This window comes from Mobula birostris, chromosome 13 (genome assembly GCF_030028105.1).
Source record: "Mobula birostris isolate sMobBir1 chromosome 13, sMobBir1.hap1, whole genome shotgun sequence".
Taxonomy (NCBI): Eukaryota; Metazoa; Chordata; class Chondrichthyes; order Myliobatiformes; family Myliobatidae; genus Mobula; species Mobula birostris.
In genome coordinates, this window is record NC_092382.1 from 59,148,095 (window position 1) to 59,164,101 (window position 16,007).

The 16,007-nt window shown below is 43.7% G+C and overlaps 2 protein-coding genes across 2 annotated transcripts in view; both read left to right on the top strand.

Annotated features, from left to right (window-relative positions):
- LOC140206875 (uncharacterized) overlaps window positions 1-1,950 on the top strand; it is a 67,953-nt gene extending 66,003 nt beyond the window's left edge. Inside the window, exon 7 of the mRNA XM_072275139.1 lies at window positions 1,640-1,950. Coding sequence (XP_072131240.1) covers window positions 1,640-1,656 — 17 coding nt within the window. The 3' untranslated portion in view covers window positions 1,657-1,950. The remainder of the gene's footprint in view (window positions 1-1,639) is intronic.
- Window positions 1,951-6,925: 4,975 nt separating this feature from the next.
- Window positions 6,926-12,308, top strand: LOC140207957 (NACHT, LRR and PYD domains-containing protein 3-like). Its single transcript, XM_072276493.1, has 4 exons — window positions 6,926-8,679; window positions 10,493-10,579; window positions 10,735-10,902; window positions 11,066-12,308. The coding sequence occupies exons 1-4, from the start codon at window positions 6,926-6,928 to the stop codon at window positions 11,151-11,153; spliced, it is 2,097 nt and encodes a 698-aa protein (XP_072132594.1). The 3' UTR covers window positions 11,154-12,308.
- Window positions 12,309-16,007: the final 3,699 nt, after the last annotated feature.

A 16,007-nucleotide genomic window follows, 5' to 3' on the forward strand; every position in this document is an offset into this window, starting at 1 on the left:
GAGATTTATCATTGACTCTATATGAGTACTCCTCAATTGTCACTAACTTCATTAAAACCTGTTTGGTTGTGTGTGTGTGTGTCTATCAGCACATACTGCAATTGCCCGAATCAAAAGGTATGGATCATACACGAATGAAAAGCCGGAGATAAACCAGGAGATTCGGAGTCTGCTGAGGACTAGATCTGTTGCATTCAGGATTTGCGAATCAGTAGGAGCCAGCTACGACTTACGATTGGCTATCTAAAGAGCAAAATAATAATTATGATTGACGCTGGAGGTGGAAGCGGATGCACGTCAACTCTGGCAGGTTTGCGGTCCATTACTTCCCCCAAAGCAACAGCTAACAACAGGAACAACAGTGATGCTTCACTCCCAGACGAGCTCAACGATCTTCATGCATGCTTTGAAAGGGAAAATAGAACTATAGCTACGATAATTTCCTGTAGCATCAGCGACCCTATTATCTGTCTCGGAGGCTGACGTCAGAAAGTCGATCAAGAGGGTGAACCCTCACAAGCTGGCAGGCCAATCACCACAATAGGTCTACAGCTGATGTGATTTAATTGTCTCGTCTTGCTGCCCTGGGTCCCCTGATAATGCTAATACTTTTGTCAAACTGCTGTTTAAAACAATCATTCCTACAGGTGCATTCAAAAGCTCTAAAACATGAACTTCAGTATCTCCCACTGCAACTGGATGAACAACCTCCTCACTGGAAGACCACAGTCTGTGTGGATTGGAAAAAAAAGTCTGCACTTCGCTGTCAGTCAAAACTGGAGCACTTCAAAGACGTCTGCTTAGCCCACTGCACTTCTCCCTCTCCGAGCCTAAAGCGGTGTGGGTAGGCAAACCTCAAATATCATCTCTAAACTATTACTGGCAGAATTTGAGATAGTGACGATGATGCGTACAGGAAAGAAAGATATGAGCAGTGTCACAGCAGCAACCTTGAACATAACGTCAGTAAGGTCAAATAATTCTTTGTGGACTTCAGAAAGGATAAGACGAAGGAATACGCAATTGTCCTTCTAGATAAATCGAAAGTAGAAAGTCTGAACAACTTTAAGTTCCTGTGAGTCAGCTTCTGTGGGGATCTATCCTGGGCCCAGCATATCTAAATCTTACAAAGAAGGCATGACTGTGGCGGTTCTTCATTGGGAATTGGTGAGTTCTGGGGTGTCACCAAAGACACTAGAACATTTTTCTAAATGTACTGTGGAGAACATTCTAACTTGCTGCATCACCATCTGGTATTGGGAACTTGAGGGTGTGACTGCACAGGAACAAAATTGTTAACACAGACAGCTCCATCATGGGGATACACCTCCCCAGCATCCAGAACATCTTCAAGGAGCGATGCAAAAATCCATATCCACCAGAAAGTGTTCCCATCACTGAGGACATACCCTATTCTCAATGGTACCATCAGGGAGAAGGTACAGGATCTTGAAGGCACACATTACACGATTCAAGAACAGATTCCTATCCTGTGCCATCAGATTTCTGAAAGGGCATTGAGCCGATCAACACAGCCTCGCTTCTTTTATTTCTCTTTTTGCACTGCATATTAATTTAACTTTATATATTCTTACCATAATTTTACCATAGTTTTACTGTTATGTATTGCAATTTACAGCTGCTTCAGAACAATAAGTTTCACGAAGGAAACCCTTTCTGATGGAACCCTGACAAATGATTATCAGCTCATAACTCTGCTGCACCAGAGATCCCAACACACTAGACCGCTGTTAGACTACGATAAGGAAAGCCCATCGTTCCTCCCGAGACCACATTTTAGCAAGTCGGCTCACTTGGTTGTACACCTGCTACCTGCAAAACTCTAGAGATCAAGACAACTCAAGAGGCGGTCGGTGATGGGAGAGAAACGGTTACAGGATTGTCTTGAGTCAGTGAACATGGCCATTTTCAGGAGCTCATCTGATTACATGAACAACTACATTAGGGCCGTTAGGTAGACTTTATTGAAACAGTTACGGATGAATGTGCCCCCACGAAATTGTTCAGGGATTCCCCCAATCAGAAGCCCTGAATGAAAAATGAGATCCGAAATCCGCTTGAAGCCAGATCAGAGGCATTCAAGCCTAGAGATCAAAAATGCCACAAAGGTACAGGTATGATCTCCGGAATGCCATTTCTCGTGCGCAGTCAAGATTCCTGACTAGACTGGAATGAAAGAGCTTTGCTCGACATCTGTGGAAGGGTTTCAATGGCATAACCCACCTAGAAAGTTAAATCTTGCAACATAGTGGTCAGCAGAGCTTCGTTTTGAAGCCTTTCATGTTCGCCTTAATCACCAAAACAGTGAAAAACCATCGCGCACACCAATGTCTACTGAAGGTCCTTTGGTCTCGATATCTGAAGATGACGTGCGGGCTGCCTTCAAGAGAGTGAATCCAAGTAAAGCATCCGGTACGGACGGAATACTTTGTTGAGTGCTGAAGACCTGTACTGACCAACTGGCTGGTGTATTCACCAATATCTTCAACCTCTGGCTGCAGAAGTGTATTGTACCCCCCTGCTTCAAGCACGCTGATGCCGAAGAACGTGGTAGCTTGTCCAAATGACTACTGTCGAGTGGTGCTTACATCCACAGTGATGATGTGCTTTGAAAGACTGATGTTGAAGTATATCAGCTCCTAGCTAAGTGGTGACTTGCATACGCTTTAATTCACCTGTCGAAGCAACAGGTCTACAGCAGATACCTTCTCGTTTGTTCTTCACACAACCCTGGAATATTTGGTCAGAAAGAAATGCATACATCAGAATGTTCTTTATCGATTACAACTCGGCATTTAACACTATCATCTCCCCTAAACCTCTCAGTAAGCTCCAAGACCTGGGCCTCAATACCCCCTTATGTAACTGGATCCTGGACTTCCTCACTTGTAGACTCCAGTCAATGCTGATTAGCAAACACATCTCCACCACAATCTCTATCAGCACAGGAGCACTGCAGAGAAGTGTACTTAGCTCCCTGCTCTATTCGCATTGCTCCTATGTCTCTGTGTTCTGGGCTGTATCAAAGATGAATCACCATACTGGTGGGAGATTGAAAATTTGGCTGAGTTATTTTTTAATAACAACTATCTCTCAATAATACCGATAATATCTGTCAATAATACCAAGGAATTGATTGCAGACCCCATCAGAGGGAACCGGAGTCCTATGAGGCAGTAATCGCCTGTGGCTCAGAGGTGGAGACAGTCAGTAACTTTAAATTCCTGGGTGTCTCTACCTCAGAGGACCTGTCCTGGACACATCATATAAATATATTTCCAAAGAAAGCGCAACTGTGCGTGCGCTTCTTCAGGAGTATATGGAGATTCAGCATGTCATCGAATACCTTGGCAAACTTCTATCTTTCTTTTTCAATCTTTTTATTAGTTTCATAATAAACATACCATAATATTGATACAAAGTTATTGGGAATACATTGTTGCGGTTAACATAGTTAAATAGCCCAGTTGACACATGAGTGTTAAATCTCCCATCGTACAGGATACAGATGAGCAACATAAAACAAAAAAAAGTCTTAAAAAAAATCATGAAAAAAACCTAAATAAATAAATAAATAATATATCCCCCCCAAAAAAACTAACCTAAACAGTGTTAAACAACTAAACTAAGAAAAAAAAGACGGGGCTGTTATGAAACATCATTAAAAAAAAAGTAACCATTAGTGTCGTCGACTCCGTTCCTCTCAACATATATTACAAAAAAATGTCAAATTACATCATATGAAACTGTCGAATAAATGGCCTCCAAGTTTTTTTTCAAATTTAATAGAGGGATCATAAACAACACTTCTAATTTTTTTTCCAAATTTAAACACAACATAGTTTGAGAGAACCAATGAAATGTGGTGGGAGGATTAATCTCTTTCCAGTTCAGCAAAATGGATCTTTGAGCCATTAATGTAAGAAATGCAATCATCCGACGAGCTGAAGAGGTTAAATTACTTGATTCTATTATTGGTAACCCAAAAATGACAGTAATAGGGTGAGGTTGTAAATCAATATTCAGAACAGTTGAGATAGTATCAAAATTATCTTTCAATATTTTTTCAACAAAGGACATGACCAAAACTTATGAGTTAGAGAAGCTATCTCGGAGTGACATCCATTGCATGTAGGATTTATATGAGAATAATAACGAGATAATTTATCCTTAGACATATGAGCCCTACTACTACTTTAAACTGTATCAATGCATGTTTAGCACATATAGAGAATGAATTAACTGATTGAAGAATTTTTTTCCCATTTTTCAAACTTCCATCGATGAGTGATTGAAACTGTATTGACTGGCTGCATTACGGTAATCTGTTCTTACCGTAATTTACAGTATTATTATTATGTACTACAAAATGCCGCTACTGCAGACCAAATACACTCTGTCTGACAGAACCCCTGCCCAATTATCCCCTGTGTGATTGAATGAAATATATCTCGAAATGGGTTAAATTGTGGGCAATGTGAAATTTTATGCTCCTTCAGCAGTAAAGCCAGAGAAATTAATTCAAGTATTAGAAATGTTTTCATAAGGTATAGACATGAACATTAAACATAAACAAAGGTTCAAAAGAGCTTGTGCAACAGAAAACAGAGCAGGATGATAACCCGTGGATGAATGTGAAATATATGGGTACATGAGTTATGAACAAGCACAAAAAATATATCAGAGGTGATGAAGGGAAAACATTCGAGAGAATACAACAAAAGCAATATATATTCTCGCCATACCCATATCAGATTAGATTAGTTTATGAGGACACACAGTCCTCTTTTACTGTCATTTAGTAATGCATGCATTAAGAAATGATAGAATATTTCCTCTGGTGAGATATCACAAAAACCCAGGAGAGACCAAGACTGAAAAATTAACAAAACGACATAATTATAACATATAGTTACAACAGTGCAACAATACCATAACTTGATGAAGAATAGTCCATGGCACAGTAAAAAAAAAAGTTCAAAGTTTCTCGGAAGTCCCACATCTCACACAGACAGGAGAAGGAAGAAAACTCTCCCTGCCATGCCCGACCACAGCCCAACTCTGAGTCGTCCAAAAACTTGGAGCTCTGAACAGCCCTCCGACACCGAGTACCGAGCACCATCTCTATCCGAACGCTTCAACCTCAGCCTCAGAAGTTTATTAACTTATACTTCTGGCATAAAAGCTTGTTTGGAAACTGATAAGGAAATTTACAAAGAAAAAAATAAGAACTGAAATGACAAACTATAAAATACTATGTACACTTGAACGCACTTAGATTAACACTCCCAAGGACAGAAAGAGAAAGTGGAATAACAGACATAAAACTTACACAAGTGCCAGATAAAACTTCTGAGGATATAATTTCATCAGCGAAAACAGGATTCGGCACTCCATACAAGTGTATGCAATTCTGATATTAACACAATAAACATAGCAGATATAAATCTATGAGTAAAAAAGATCAGAAATGCGCTGAACGAGAAGACAAAATTGAAGTACTCTGGAACACCAACAGGATATACATTGTCCCAATAGTAATATCTTCCACTGGCATCATGCCAAAGTGACTGCACAGTACGATTCAAGAATTAGGCCTATAAAACAATATTTATGCACGTCACAAAAAAAAAGTCCGGAAGTTCCGAGCAATTGAGAAATGAGTATTCATGTCCATGTTTGTACCTCAGGGTGAAGCAGCTAGAGCTGAGAAAAAATAAAAATAATACTATTTTATTTCTGGCGCACATTTCATACAGACGATATTGTTCAAACTACATCTCATTTGGATAGACTGCAAACTAGAAAATGAAAGACAAAACCATGTTAGCTTTAAGCAAGGTTCAATTAAAAAGATTCTGAGCTGTCGTTTTAAAGCGACAATTGAGTCTGTATTGCTTATACAGTACTTTCAAACCTCTTAGGTGTGTGTGTGTACCTTCGCATAAGACTCGTGTACTGTACTGTAACTTTAGGTTTTGAATTTTACCGTTTCAGGGCGTTGATCAGAAAAAAGCGGACCTGCTATTTATATTTTGGATTTATACTATATTGTCAACGCTGTTTCCCTGAACTTTTCTGCTCTGTGTTTCCTTGTACAATCTCAATGTATTGATGTAATGGAGTGATCGATATGGATAGCAGACAAAAATTATTTTCATTGTACCTTGGTACATGTGACAATAATAAATAAATTTACCGACTTACTGTCAATAATATAATACCCCACAACCCCTTTGCTCGACTAATCAGTATCAGTTGCCAAGACTTTACCACTCTCTCCCACAAACACACATCACTGAGACGTGTGTGGACTCTCCTAGTCATGACAATACCCTTTCATCTTTCCATCCTTCCTCCATCCCTGCAACTAAATTCTACCAATTATCTGACTTGTCCTTCCCATGTGTTATCGATAGAAACCTCCGTAAATCTCTCCACAGATGCTGCCCTTTTTGACTACTTCATACATATTCTGCTCCTGTTTTCATGCACTGAGCTGTGGACATCTGTGAATCCCAACTGTGCAGCTTTGCCAAAATACACGGAGTCTTGCTCTCAATCTTTCCACACCAGATCAAAAATAACATAAATCTATTAATGATGCAAGCAGTGCTTACAAAATGGTGACATGTTGTTGAAAAGGGAAACGTCCACAGCAGTGCAGGCGGGATTGCAATGGGATATCAGGGGGATGTTCACCTTCACAACGAATTAGTAGAAGACTATGAGGAATCGATATTTGCTGGGACATCCATCGCAGTTGTTTCAGGTGTCCCTGAAAATGTTATTTTCTGACCTAATATCCGTGGAAACATTGAATTAATTCATGTAATCTCAAACACAGAATGTTGAAATGCAGTTAGAAAGTTCTTTGCCAGAGTAGCCATTTAACATTTTGACTATGTCCTCTGTTCCCATGGAAGATGTTCAACAGAAACACAAAGAGCTTCTGCGGGTGCAGACTGAAACATTCAGAGTGAACGCGATCCTGACGAGGGAGAAGATTTTCCAGCTGGTTGATCAATATGCTGAGCTCACGGTCATTTCCAGTGTTCGAGATCGGAGACTGGTAGACAATGAACTGCTGGCAAGAGGTAGAGATCAGGAGGAGTGGAGGGGGAAACATGTCCACAGAGAGATGGAAAAGATCCGGACTGATCAGTTATTCCAAAGCAGCTTTTCCCGGAGTAAATCCATATCTGGGTGTTCAACAGCGGTGGCCGGAGTTGCAGGAATCGGGAAAACAACAATGGTACAAAAGCTTGTCTATGACTGGGCCACAGGGAAAATATACCACAAATTCCAATTTGTCTTCAGTTTCAAATTCCGGGATTTAAACTCAATTAACTGCAGAATAAACCTGAGGGAATTGATTCTGCATCAGTATCCTTACTTTGGAAAGATCCTGAGAGAGGTCTTGAAAAATCCAAAGGGACTGCTGTTTATATTCGATGGTTTGGATGAATTCAAACACAGGATCGACTTCACTGACAGTCGAAGATACACTGAACCTCAGCACCAGTGCCCAGATCCCGAGTGGCGATGTGAAGTGTCTGACATTGTGTACAGTTTAATCCAGCACAAGCTGCTCCCAGGGTGTTCAGTGCTGGTGACCACCCGACCCACTGCGTTAGATTTATTGGAAAAGGCAGGGATCGGTATCTGGGCTGAAATCAAGGGATTTGTTGGTGAGGAAAGAAACAGATATTTCATGCGGCATTTTGAAGATCAGACGGTGGCAGCAGCTGTTTTCAAACACGTGGAGGAGAACGAGATCCTGTACACCATGAGCTACAGCCCCTCCTGCTGCGGTATCCTCGCTCTAGCACTGGGGCCCTTCTTCACAGAACGAGACATGGATCCGCACCAAGCTCCCAAGACCATTACCCAGCTGTATTGCTACTATATTTACAACATTCTGAAAAAGTACAGTGGTGAGATTGAAAACGCCCGTGATGTGTTGCTTAGAGTCGGTCAGTTGGCATTCACAGGAGTGTCCAGGAGGAAGACTGTGTTTATAGATGAAGATTTGATAACTAACAATCTGCTGCCTTCCCAATTCCTCTCTGGACTTCTAATGGAGCTTTTTGAGAGACAGGATTCTGCCGGGAGCGTGGTGTACACATTCCAACACATCGGCATCCAAGAGTTTATAGCTGCACTCGCAAAATTCCTGAATCCGTATCCCGGGGATATTCTGAAATTCCTCACGAAAGCCCACAACTCAACATATGGGCGATTTGAGGTGTTTCTTCGTTTTGCTGCTGGTCTCTCCGCCCCAATGACAGCTCACAGCCTGGTGGAGTTTCTGGGTCCATTTTCTCAGCAAACAACCAGCCGGGTGATTGACTGGGTGAAGGAAGAGGTTAAAAGCCAGAGTGGAAACACAGAGAGTGAAGCTGGTAAAAGGAGCCTCCTGACAACATTGCACTACCTGTTTGAGTCTCAGAATCGTAGACTGACTCGATCCACACTGAGATCTGTGCAAAAGTTTTCATTCAGTGAAATGCGTCTGACCCCGATTGACTGTGCAGTCCTGTCTCATCTCATTGGTATGTGTGGTGCAATAAAATACCTCGACCTCACTCGCTGCCAAATTCAGAGTGATGGAATTCAGCGTCTGGGACCTGGGCTGCACAAATGCAGGAAGTTGAGGTAACTTAATTTATGAGTCATTCTGAACAGTGTAACTGTTCCATTGTGTTGATTCAATGTAAAGGAATATGGGTAAAACTATAGTAAAACAAATTGTGAAGAATTGTGACAAATGGCCCAGGATCGTTCAGTAATTCTCCCGATGAGTGGGTTCTGTGGTTTCTTGTGATTGGTTGTTGGAGAATTCATCTGATCAGCGAAAAACGGCCGTTGGTTTCATGGTAGTAAATCACAGGAATAGTCATGTTTCTCGCTGCCTGTGACACATCAATTGACAACGTTCCTTCTCACTGTTACTCACACCCAGACCCACACTGACTGCAACAGCTTGTTCGGAGCTTCTTGCCTTCATTGTGAAGGGGAGCAAGATACTTCCCCAGTGAGAAACAGAGATATACCTCTGTGAGAGAGACCTCTATCTTCCCCATCAGAACTGCCTGTAAGAAACACTCTTCCCCATCGACCTTCCTTCTGGGGGATCTCTCTTTACCATCCCACCTTCTATCGGGTCTCTCTTTCCCTTCCCCATCCTAGTGTGGGGTCTTGTTTACTCATCCCACTTCCTTCTGTGGGAGCTCTCCTCCCTATCGTCCTCCTCCTGTTAGGCCATTCTTCCCAGTCTTCCTATCTCGGATTGGATCTCCCTTCCCATCCCTAATGCTCCTGTAATGATCACTATTCATGGTCCATCTTCCTACTGTGTGGATCTATCTTCCCAATCCTCCTCCCTCTTGTGAGGTGCCTCTTCCCCATTTTCTTCCTCGTAAAAGAAGTCTGTTTCATAACCCCCTTCCTCCTGTTAGACTTTTTATTATCCCCCTCGCTCCGGTTAGATCTCTCTTCCTCACCCCCTTCTTTCTGTGGGATCTCTCTTCCCCATCCCCTTATGCATCATCCTCTTCTCCATGCTGCCTTCTTCTAGCGATCTGTCATACCCATCAACATTCTCCTGTCGAATTACATCGCCATGATTATGTGGGATCCCTCTTCCCCATCCCCCTTTTTCTGTGGGATCTCCCCACCTAACTTCTTGTGTGAGCTCTCTTCCCCATCTACCTTCCTTCTGTGGAATCTCACTTCTCCATCCATCTTCCTCCTGTTGGACCTCTGTTTCCAATCCCTCTTCCTCCTGTGTGATCTCTCAACCCAATCCCTATTCCTTTGGGATCTCTCTTTCCCATCCCCTTCCTCCTGTGCGACCTCTCATCCCCACTGCTCCTTTCCTCCTGTGGGGTCTCTTATCCCCATTCCCCTTGCACCTGCCGGATCTCTTTCTCATGCCCTCTTCCTCATGTGCAATCTCTGTTCCCATTCCTCCTTCTCCTTGGAAACCCCCTTTCCTATCCTGTTTTGTCCCGTGGGTTCTCTGTTCCACATCCATCGTTCTGCTGTCGGATCTCTCTGCCCCATTCTCCTTCATCATGTTGGATCTTCATCCCCATCACTTCCCTCCTGTGTGGATCTCCCTTCTTATTTAGTATCTTCTGTTAGGGTTCTCTTTCTCCATTACCCATGCACATTGTCTCACCTTTCACCCCTGATCCTCTGACCCTCTCAGTTGAGGGGAATAGGGAAGAGAATTCCCACAGGGTGAAGGGGAAATGCGGTAGACAGATCTGATATTGGGAATTGGGGTATTTACAGGTTTACACATATTAATGATCTGGAGATGGTCAGTCAGGAACACTGACGGTGAGGGAATTGACCAGTGATTTTCTGAGGGGTTTGGTGTTTCCTGAAGTGGCCGAGTGTTGAAATCCTCTTACACCCACGTTTCAATCACTTACTTCATCGACTTCTCTGATCATATTAGACTTGGGGAGAATACTCTGGGAGATCCAGGAGTGAAACTGCTGTCTGCAGCTCTGACCAACCGGGTGTGTAAAATACAGAAGTTGTGGTGAGTACCAAACTGTGGGAGATCGTGTTTCCAGTCATCATGTGTCAGTCACTGAACATGAATGTGATCAGTAATTATGTTACTGACAAACAATAGGTACTTTTGCCGTCTCTTGTCTTTCTGTGTCCTTCACCATCATTCTGTCTCATCTCCAGGCTGTACAATGTCGGTCTCAGAGATTCCGGTGCCGAAGAACTCGTCTCCGCTCTCAGTACAATCCAATCACTGAATGCACTGAACTTGAGCTTCAACTGGCTCACAGACCAATCTGTCCCCGCTCTCCGCCGTCTCGTACTGAACCTCCTGAGACTGGTGTGGATAGGGTGAGTGTTTCTGTTAATGCTCAATGTGATACAATATCAGCAAAGCCGTGTGGTTTCTTCCGATATTTTTCTGTGACTGTTGCTGAAGAATTAACCCAGTTCCCCATTACTGACACTCTTGTGTAATCTGTTTATTCCCTCTTTATTCTTCAATCTGTTTCAGGCTTTGGAGAAATCAGTTCAGTGAGACCGGGAAGAAGGAACTGATGTCTCTGCAGGATTCCAGACCCGGACTGGCAGTGATGCTGTGAAAACTGAATGTGTCAACATCACCGCTCGCGGAATGGGGACGTTTTGGCTGATCTCATACTCCCCCAGCCATTTAACAGCCATCCATTTATTTAATGACGACCCTCCAGACTTAACTCATTAGATGCCGTCTCTTGGTTTCTTTGGAAGGGGGTGGGGCCTGTGGTTGTTGGATAATTACACAAACGGGAAGAGCCCAGGTAGGAGCTCAGCCTGGTCCACCAGTGTGCCGGGCTGGAAATATCCTGCAGAGAATTAGTTTGCTCACTTTGCTAAAGACAGTATATTCTGTAGTCTTTTACACTGAGAGGCCGAGAGATAATGTTGCAGCTATCTGAGACCCTGGTCAGACCCCACTTGGAGTACTGTGCTCAGTTCTGGTCGCCTCACTACAGGAAGGATGGGGAAGCCATAGAAAGGATGCAGAGGAGATTTACAAGGATGTTACCTGGATTGGGGAGCATGCCTTATGAGAATAGGTTGAGTGAACTCGACCTTTTCTCCTTGGAGCGATGGAGGATGAGAGGTGACCTGATAGAGGTGTATAAGATGATGAGGGGCATTGATCGTGTGGATAGTCAGAGGCTTTTTTTTTCCCAGGGCTGAAATGGTTGCCACAAGGAGACACAAGTTTAAGGTGCTGGGGAGTAGGTACAGAGGAGATGTCAGGGGTAAGTTTTTTACACAGAGAGTGGTGAGTGCTTGGAATGGGCTGCAGGCAACTGTGGTGGAGGCGGATACGATAGGGCCTTTTAAGAGACTTTTAGATAGGGACATGGAGCTTAGTAAAATAGAGGTCTATAAGTAAGCCTAGTAATTTCTAAGGTAGGGACATGTTCCGCACAACTCTGTGGTCTGAATTGTGCTGTAGATTTTCTGTGCTTCTATGCTTCTACGTTCATTTACAATGATGATAAATTGACAAAAGCCTCGGTGACCCTGGATCTGCAGTGTCCTCGGAGACTGCACTCAAGTGAGATTTTGTGGCCATCATTTCCCTGATGCAGAGTGATGGTGGTCGTTATCGCCTCTCAGTTAATTGTATGTGCCTGTGAGTGAATCGGGAGCAGATTATTTATTTTCGCACGTTAGCAGGTCACATGTTGTTGAGTTTACATTTGTCATGATGAAATCAATAAACTGCTGTAACATCCTTTCTTCACTTTGAATCTGAATCCTATTGGAGGAGAAACAGTGATCTGAAGTTACTGCTGACCCGCTCACCCTAATACAACAGTGGTCCAGAGATCCTTACACTGGCGTGGCAGCATTTCACTCCAAACTGAGGGTGATCAGTCAAAACTCGTCCCCCTCTTAACCCACACTCTCTCGTGCCTCTTCCTCACTCAGTCTCCTCGATCAACCAACACCTCCTCCCCATTCTGTCCTTACCCAAATCCTCGCATTCCCCTCACTCTCACCCCACCTCTGCTCCCTCCCACACGTCACCCCCTCCCTCCTCATTCTGGCATCCGCGCACTCTTCTCGCTCACCGCTCCGGGTTTGCCACATTCTACCATACAAATGGACCCTTGCACTCCTTGCCCTCACCTCCAGCTCTCTCATGGCTTCACCGAGCGCCGTATTGACCCCGCTACGCTCGCAGTCTCCTTGTACCTGTCCCTGACATCTAACCTCCATGCACATTCTCTGACTTCTGTCCTCCCGCCCCCCCCACTACTCGCTTCCAGACCCTAAACCCTTCCCGATCCTTTATTCATCCTGCTCCACAGATCTCGCAATGGTTTTCAATCTTTTCCCATTCCCCCAGCACCACCACCCAGTTCGCTTCTCTTCTCCTTTGTAATTGCAATTACACTCACTTCGTCGCATGGCACTCTAGACCTTCTGACATTCCGCTGTATTTTTCCGCAGTGGAAACAGATGGAAATTGCATTTAAGATCATCCAATATTTCTCTGACTCCCTCCCCCTCCACCGATAATCCAACCTCCCCAGCATCATTTTCCCGCGGTACAATACCCACTCCCGCCTCTCTTTACACTTTTTAAAATCAGAAAATAGGGTCTTTTATATTACTCGCTAGCTTACCTTCATATTTGATCATTCCTCTCCGAATCATTTTTTTAATTGTCTTTCGTTGGTGTTTAAAACTTCCCATTCCTCTAACTTCCCATTAAGTTTTGCCCTGTCTTTTGTTTTTGTACTTTCCTGGACCTCCCTTGTCTGTCCTAGTTGCCTAATGCTTCCTTTTGAATAAGACTACATCTTTGTGATATATCTAAGCATCACCCTCTGAATTGCTCCGGGGAACTCTAGCTATTGCTGTTCCACCGTTATTACGACTTGTGTCTTTTCCCAGTTAACTTCGGGACTTCATCTATCATGCCTCTGTAATTCTTATTGTTCAACAGCACCGATACATTTTAATTTATTATGTCTCTCCCAAAATAAAGGCTGCATTCTTCCATAGTTTGATCACTTCCTCCTCTTCATCGTCATTATGTGCCGCGTCGTATCACGTGGGCTATCGTGGTCTTTGGCCATTATTCTTCTTGGCATTTTTTACTTCTGCAGAAGTGCTTTGCCATTGCATTCTTCTGGGAATTATCTCTACCTGACTGGCGACCCTACCCATCATCAATACTCTTCAGAGATCATCAGCCTGTTGTTAATGGTTGCATATCCAGGACTTTTAATATGCATCAGCTGCCCACATGACAATCCACATACCGTTCCAATGGCTTCATGTAACGCTGAGTAGCGGCGGGGGAGATCAACAGGCGCCACGACTAGCCCGATGATGACCTGCCAGTTAACGGAAGGAAGGTGGAATTTTTGGTGGTGGTTACGGCGCTCCTTCCTTCCACTATTCTACGCACAGATTGTAACTCTCCATCTTAAATCTATCCATGTGCCCATCTGAGAGTTCCTTAAATATGCCTAATGCATCTGTCTAAGCTAATACCCTCGGCATGCATTACTCACTATAATTATTTAACCTGCCTCTGATATTTCCCATAAACTTTCCTCCAATTACCGTACAAGTGTGCCTATCTTAACATGTCTTAACAGTCCATAATGCATTTCCCTCTGCCACCAGCCTGGGCAGTGCATTCCAGACACCCACTACTCTGGAAAAAATGCCCCTCACACCTCACACAACTTGAATACGTATGCAATGCTAATTGATAATTTTATCCTGGGGAAAAAAGATACTCTCTGTCTACTCTGTGTCGCTTATAATTGTATACACATCTGTCGTGTCTCCTATCAGCCTCCACGGCTGTGGAGAAAGTAACACAAGTTTCTCCAACCATTCGCTATAGCACATGCCCTCGGATACAGACAAATTTCTGGTAAATCTCATCTGCACTCTCTCCAAAGCATCGCCGTCCTTCCTATGGTGGGATAACTCCCATTCTGCTTGTATACTAACTGCCCCTTTGCAGTCATATCACTCATTTCCAATCACCACTGCCAAATGAGTTTTAAACACTCCCTGACTGTTCTAGCAAATCTGCAAACAAGGATATTAGTCTGTCTCCAGTTCCGGTGCAGCCGGTCCTATTGCAGAGGCCAAAAGAGGTGGGAGCTATCCCACTGAGCAAGAAAGCTGAACCCTTACCTTTTGCACCAGTTCCTCAGCCAAACGTTCAATTTGCCAGATCATCCTATTCTTGGCCTTATCAGCGCGTGGCATTTGCGGGAATCAAAAGATGATTACACTGGTCATGTTTTTGTCTATCCACATAGTTTGCAAATTTCTCTTTTTAGGACCCCTTGCCCTTCTGCACCTATGTCACTGACGCCAATATGTACCAAGCGTTTTGGCTGCTCACCATTTCTCCTTTAGAATGCTATATACCCGTCCGAGATATACCTGATCCTGGGACCTGGCAGGTAACATACTGTCCTAGTGTATTTATCACGCCCACCGAATCTCGTGCCTACTCCTCTTACTACGGAATCCCATAGAAATACTGCAGTCATCTGCTCTCCACGCCCCAGATCCCTCCCTTGTGAGCCACCAGCTAGACTCAGTTGCTGTGGCTTCCCCCTGTAGTTCTCTCCAAACACCAACAATATAACGTGGTATACTGATTATTGAGAGGAACAACCACTGGGTTACTCTGCACCAGCTCCCCAATTGTTTTCCATATCCTGACATTCAGCCAGGTACCTGACTCCTGCAACTTAGGTGTAACTACCTCCCTGCAGCTCTGATCGATCACATCCTCAGTTGTACGTATGTGCCGAAGACCATCGAGCTGCAGTTCCAGTTTCTTAACACGTTGTCTGAAGAGATGCACCTGGTACAAGTGTGGTTATCAGGGAAGATGGAGGTCTCCCGGAATTCCCACATCTCTGCCAAAGAACACAGCACAGCCCCTGGGCCATTCTGACTGTCCTTACTATGTACGAACAGATGAAAAAAAGAGAGGAAACTTACCGGATATTAAACTCGCCCAAGATAATTTTCGCCGAAGTACAAAGAATGAAAACGTTCCCACTCTCACCACTCACACAATGGCCGCTTCGCTTGTCCCTACTTCATTTTCATTTGAGCTTTCTAATGAATCGCGATTCAATTGAGCTGGTGGACAATGCCGGAAGTCCGAGAATGCTCCTTTTTGAATCTCACTTACAGACCGGTAAGCTACGTCGTCTGACAGTGCGGATTCGATTGGGTCACTGGAATACCAACAACAGCTCACAATATTCCATGTGTGGTTTGCTCAATGTCTTATAAATCTTCTGCATTATATCATTGCTTCAATATTCTGGTGCTCTTGAAATGAATGTTAATATTGCATTTGTCTTCCTTGCCACAGATAAACCTGCAGGTTACACGTTACAGAATCCTGCACAAAGACTCCCTAGTCCTTTTTCACC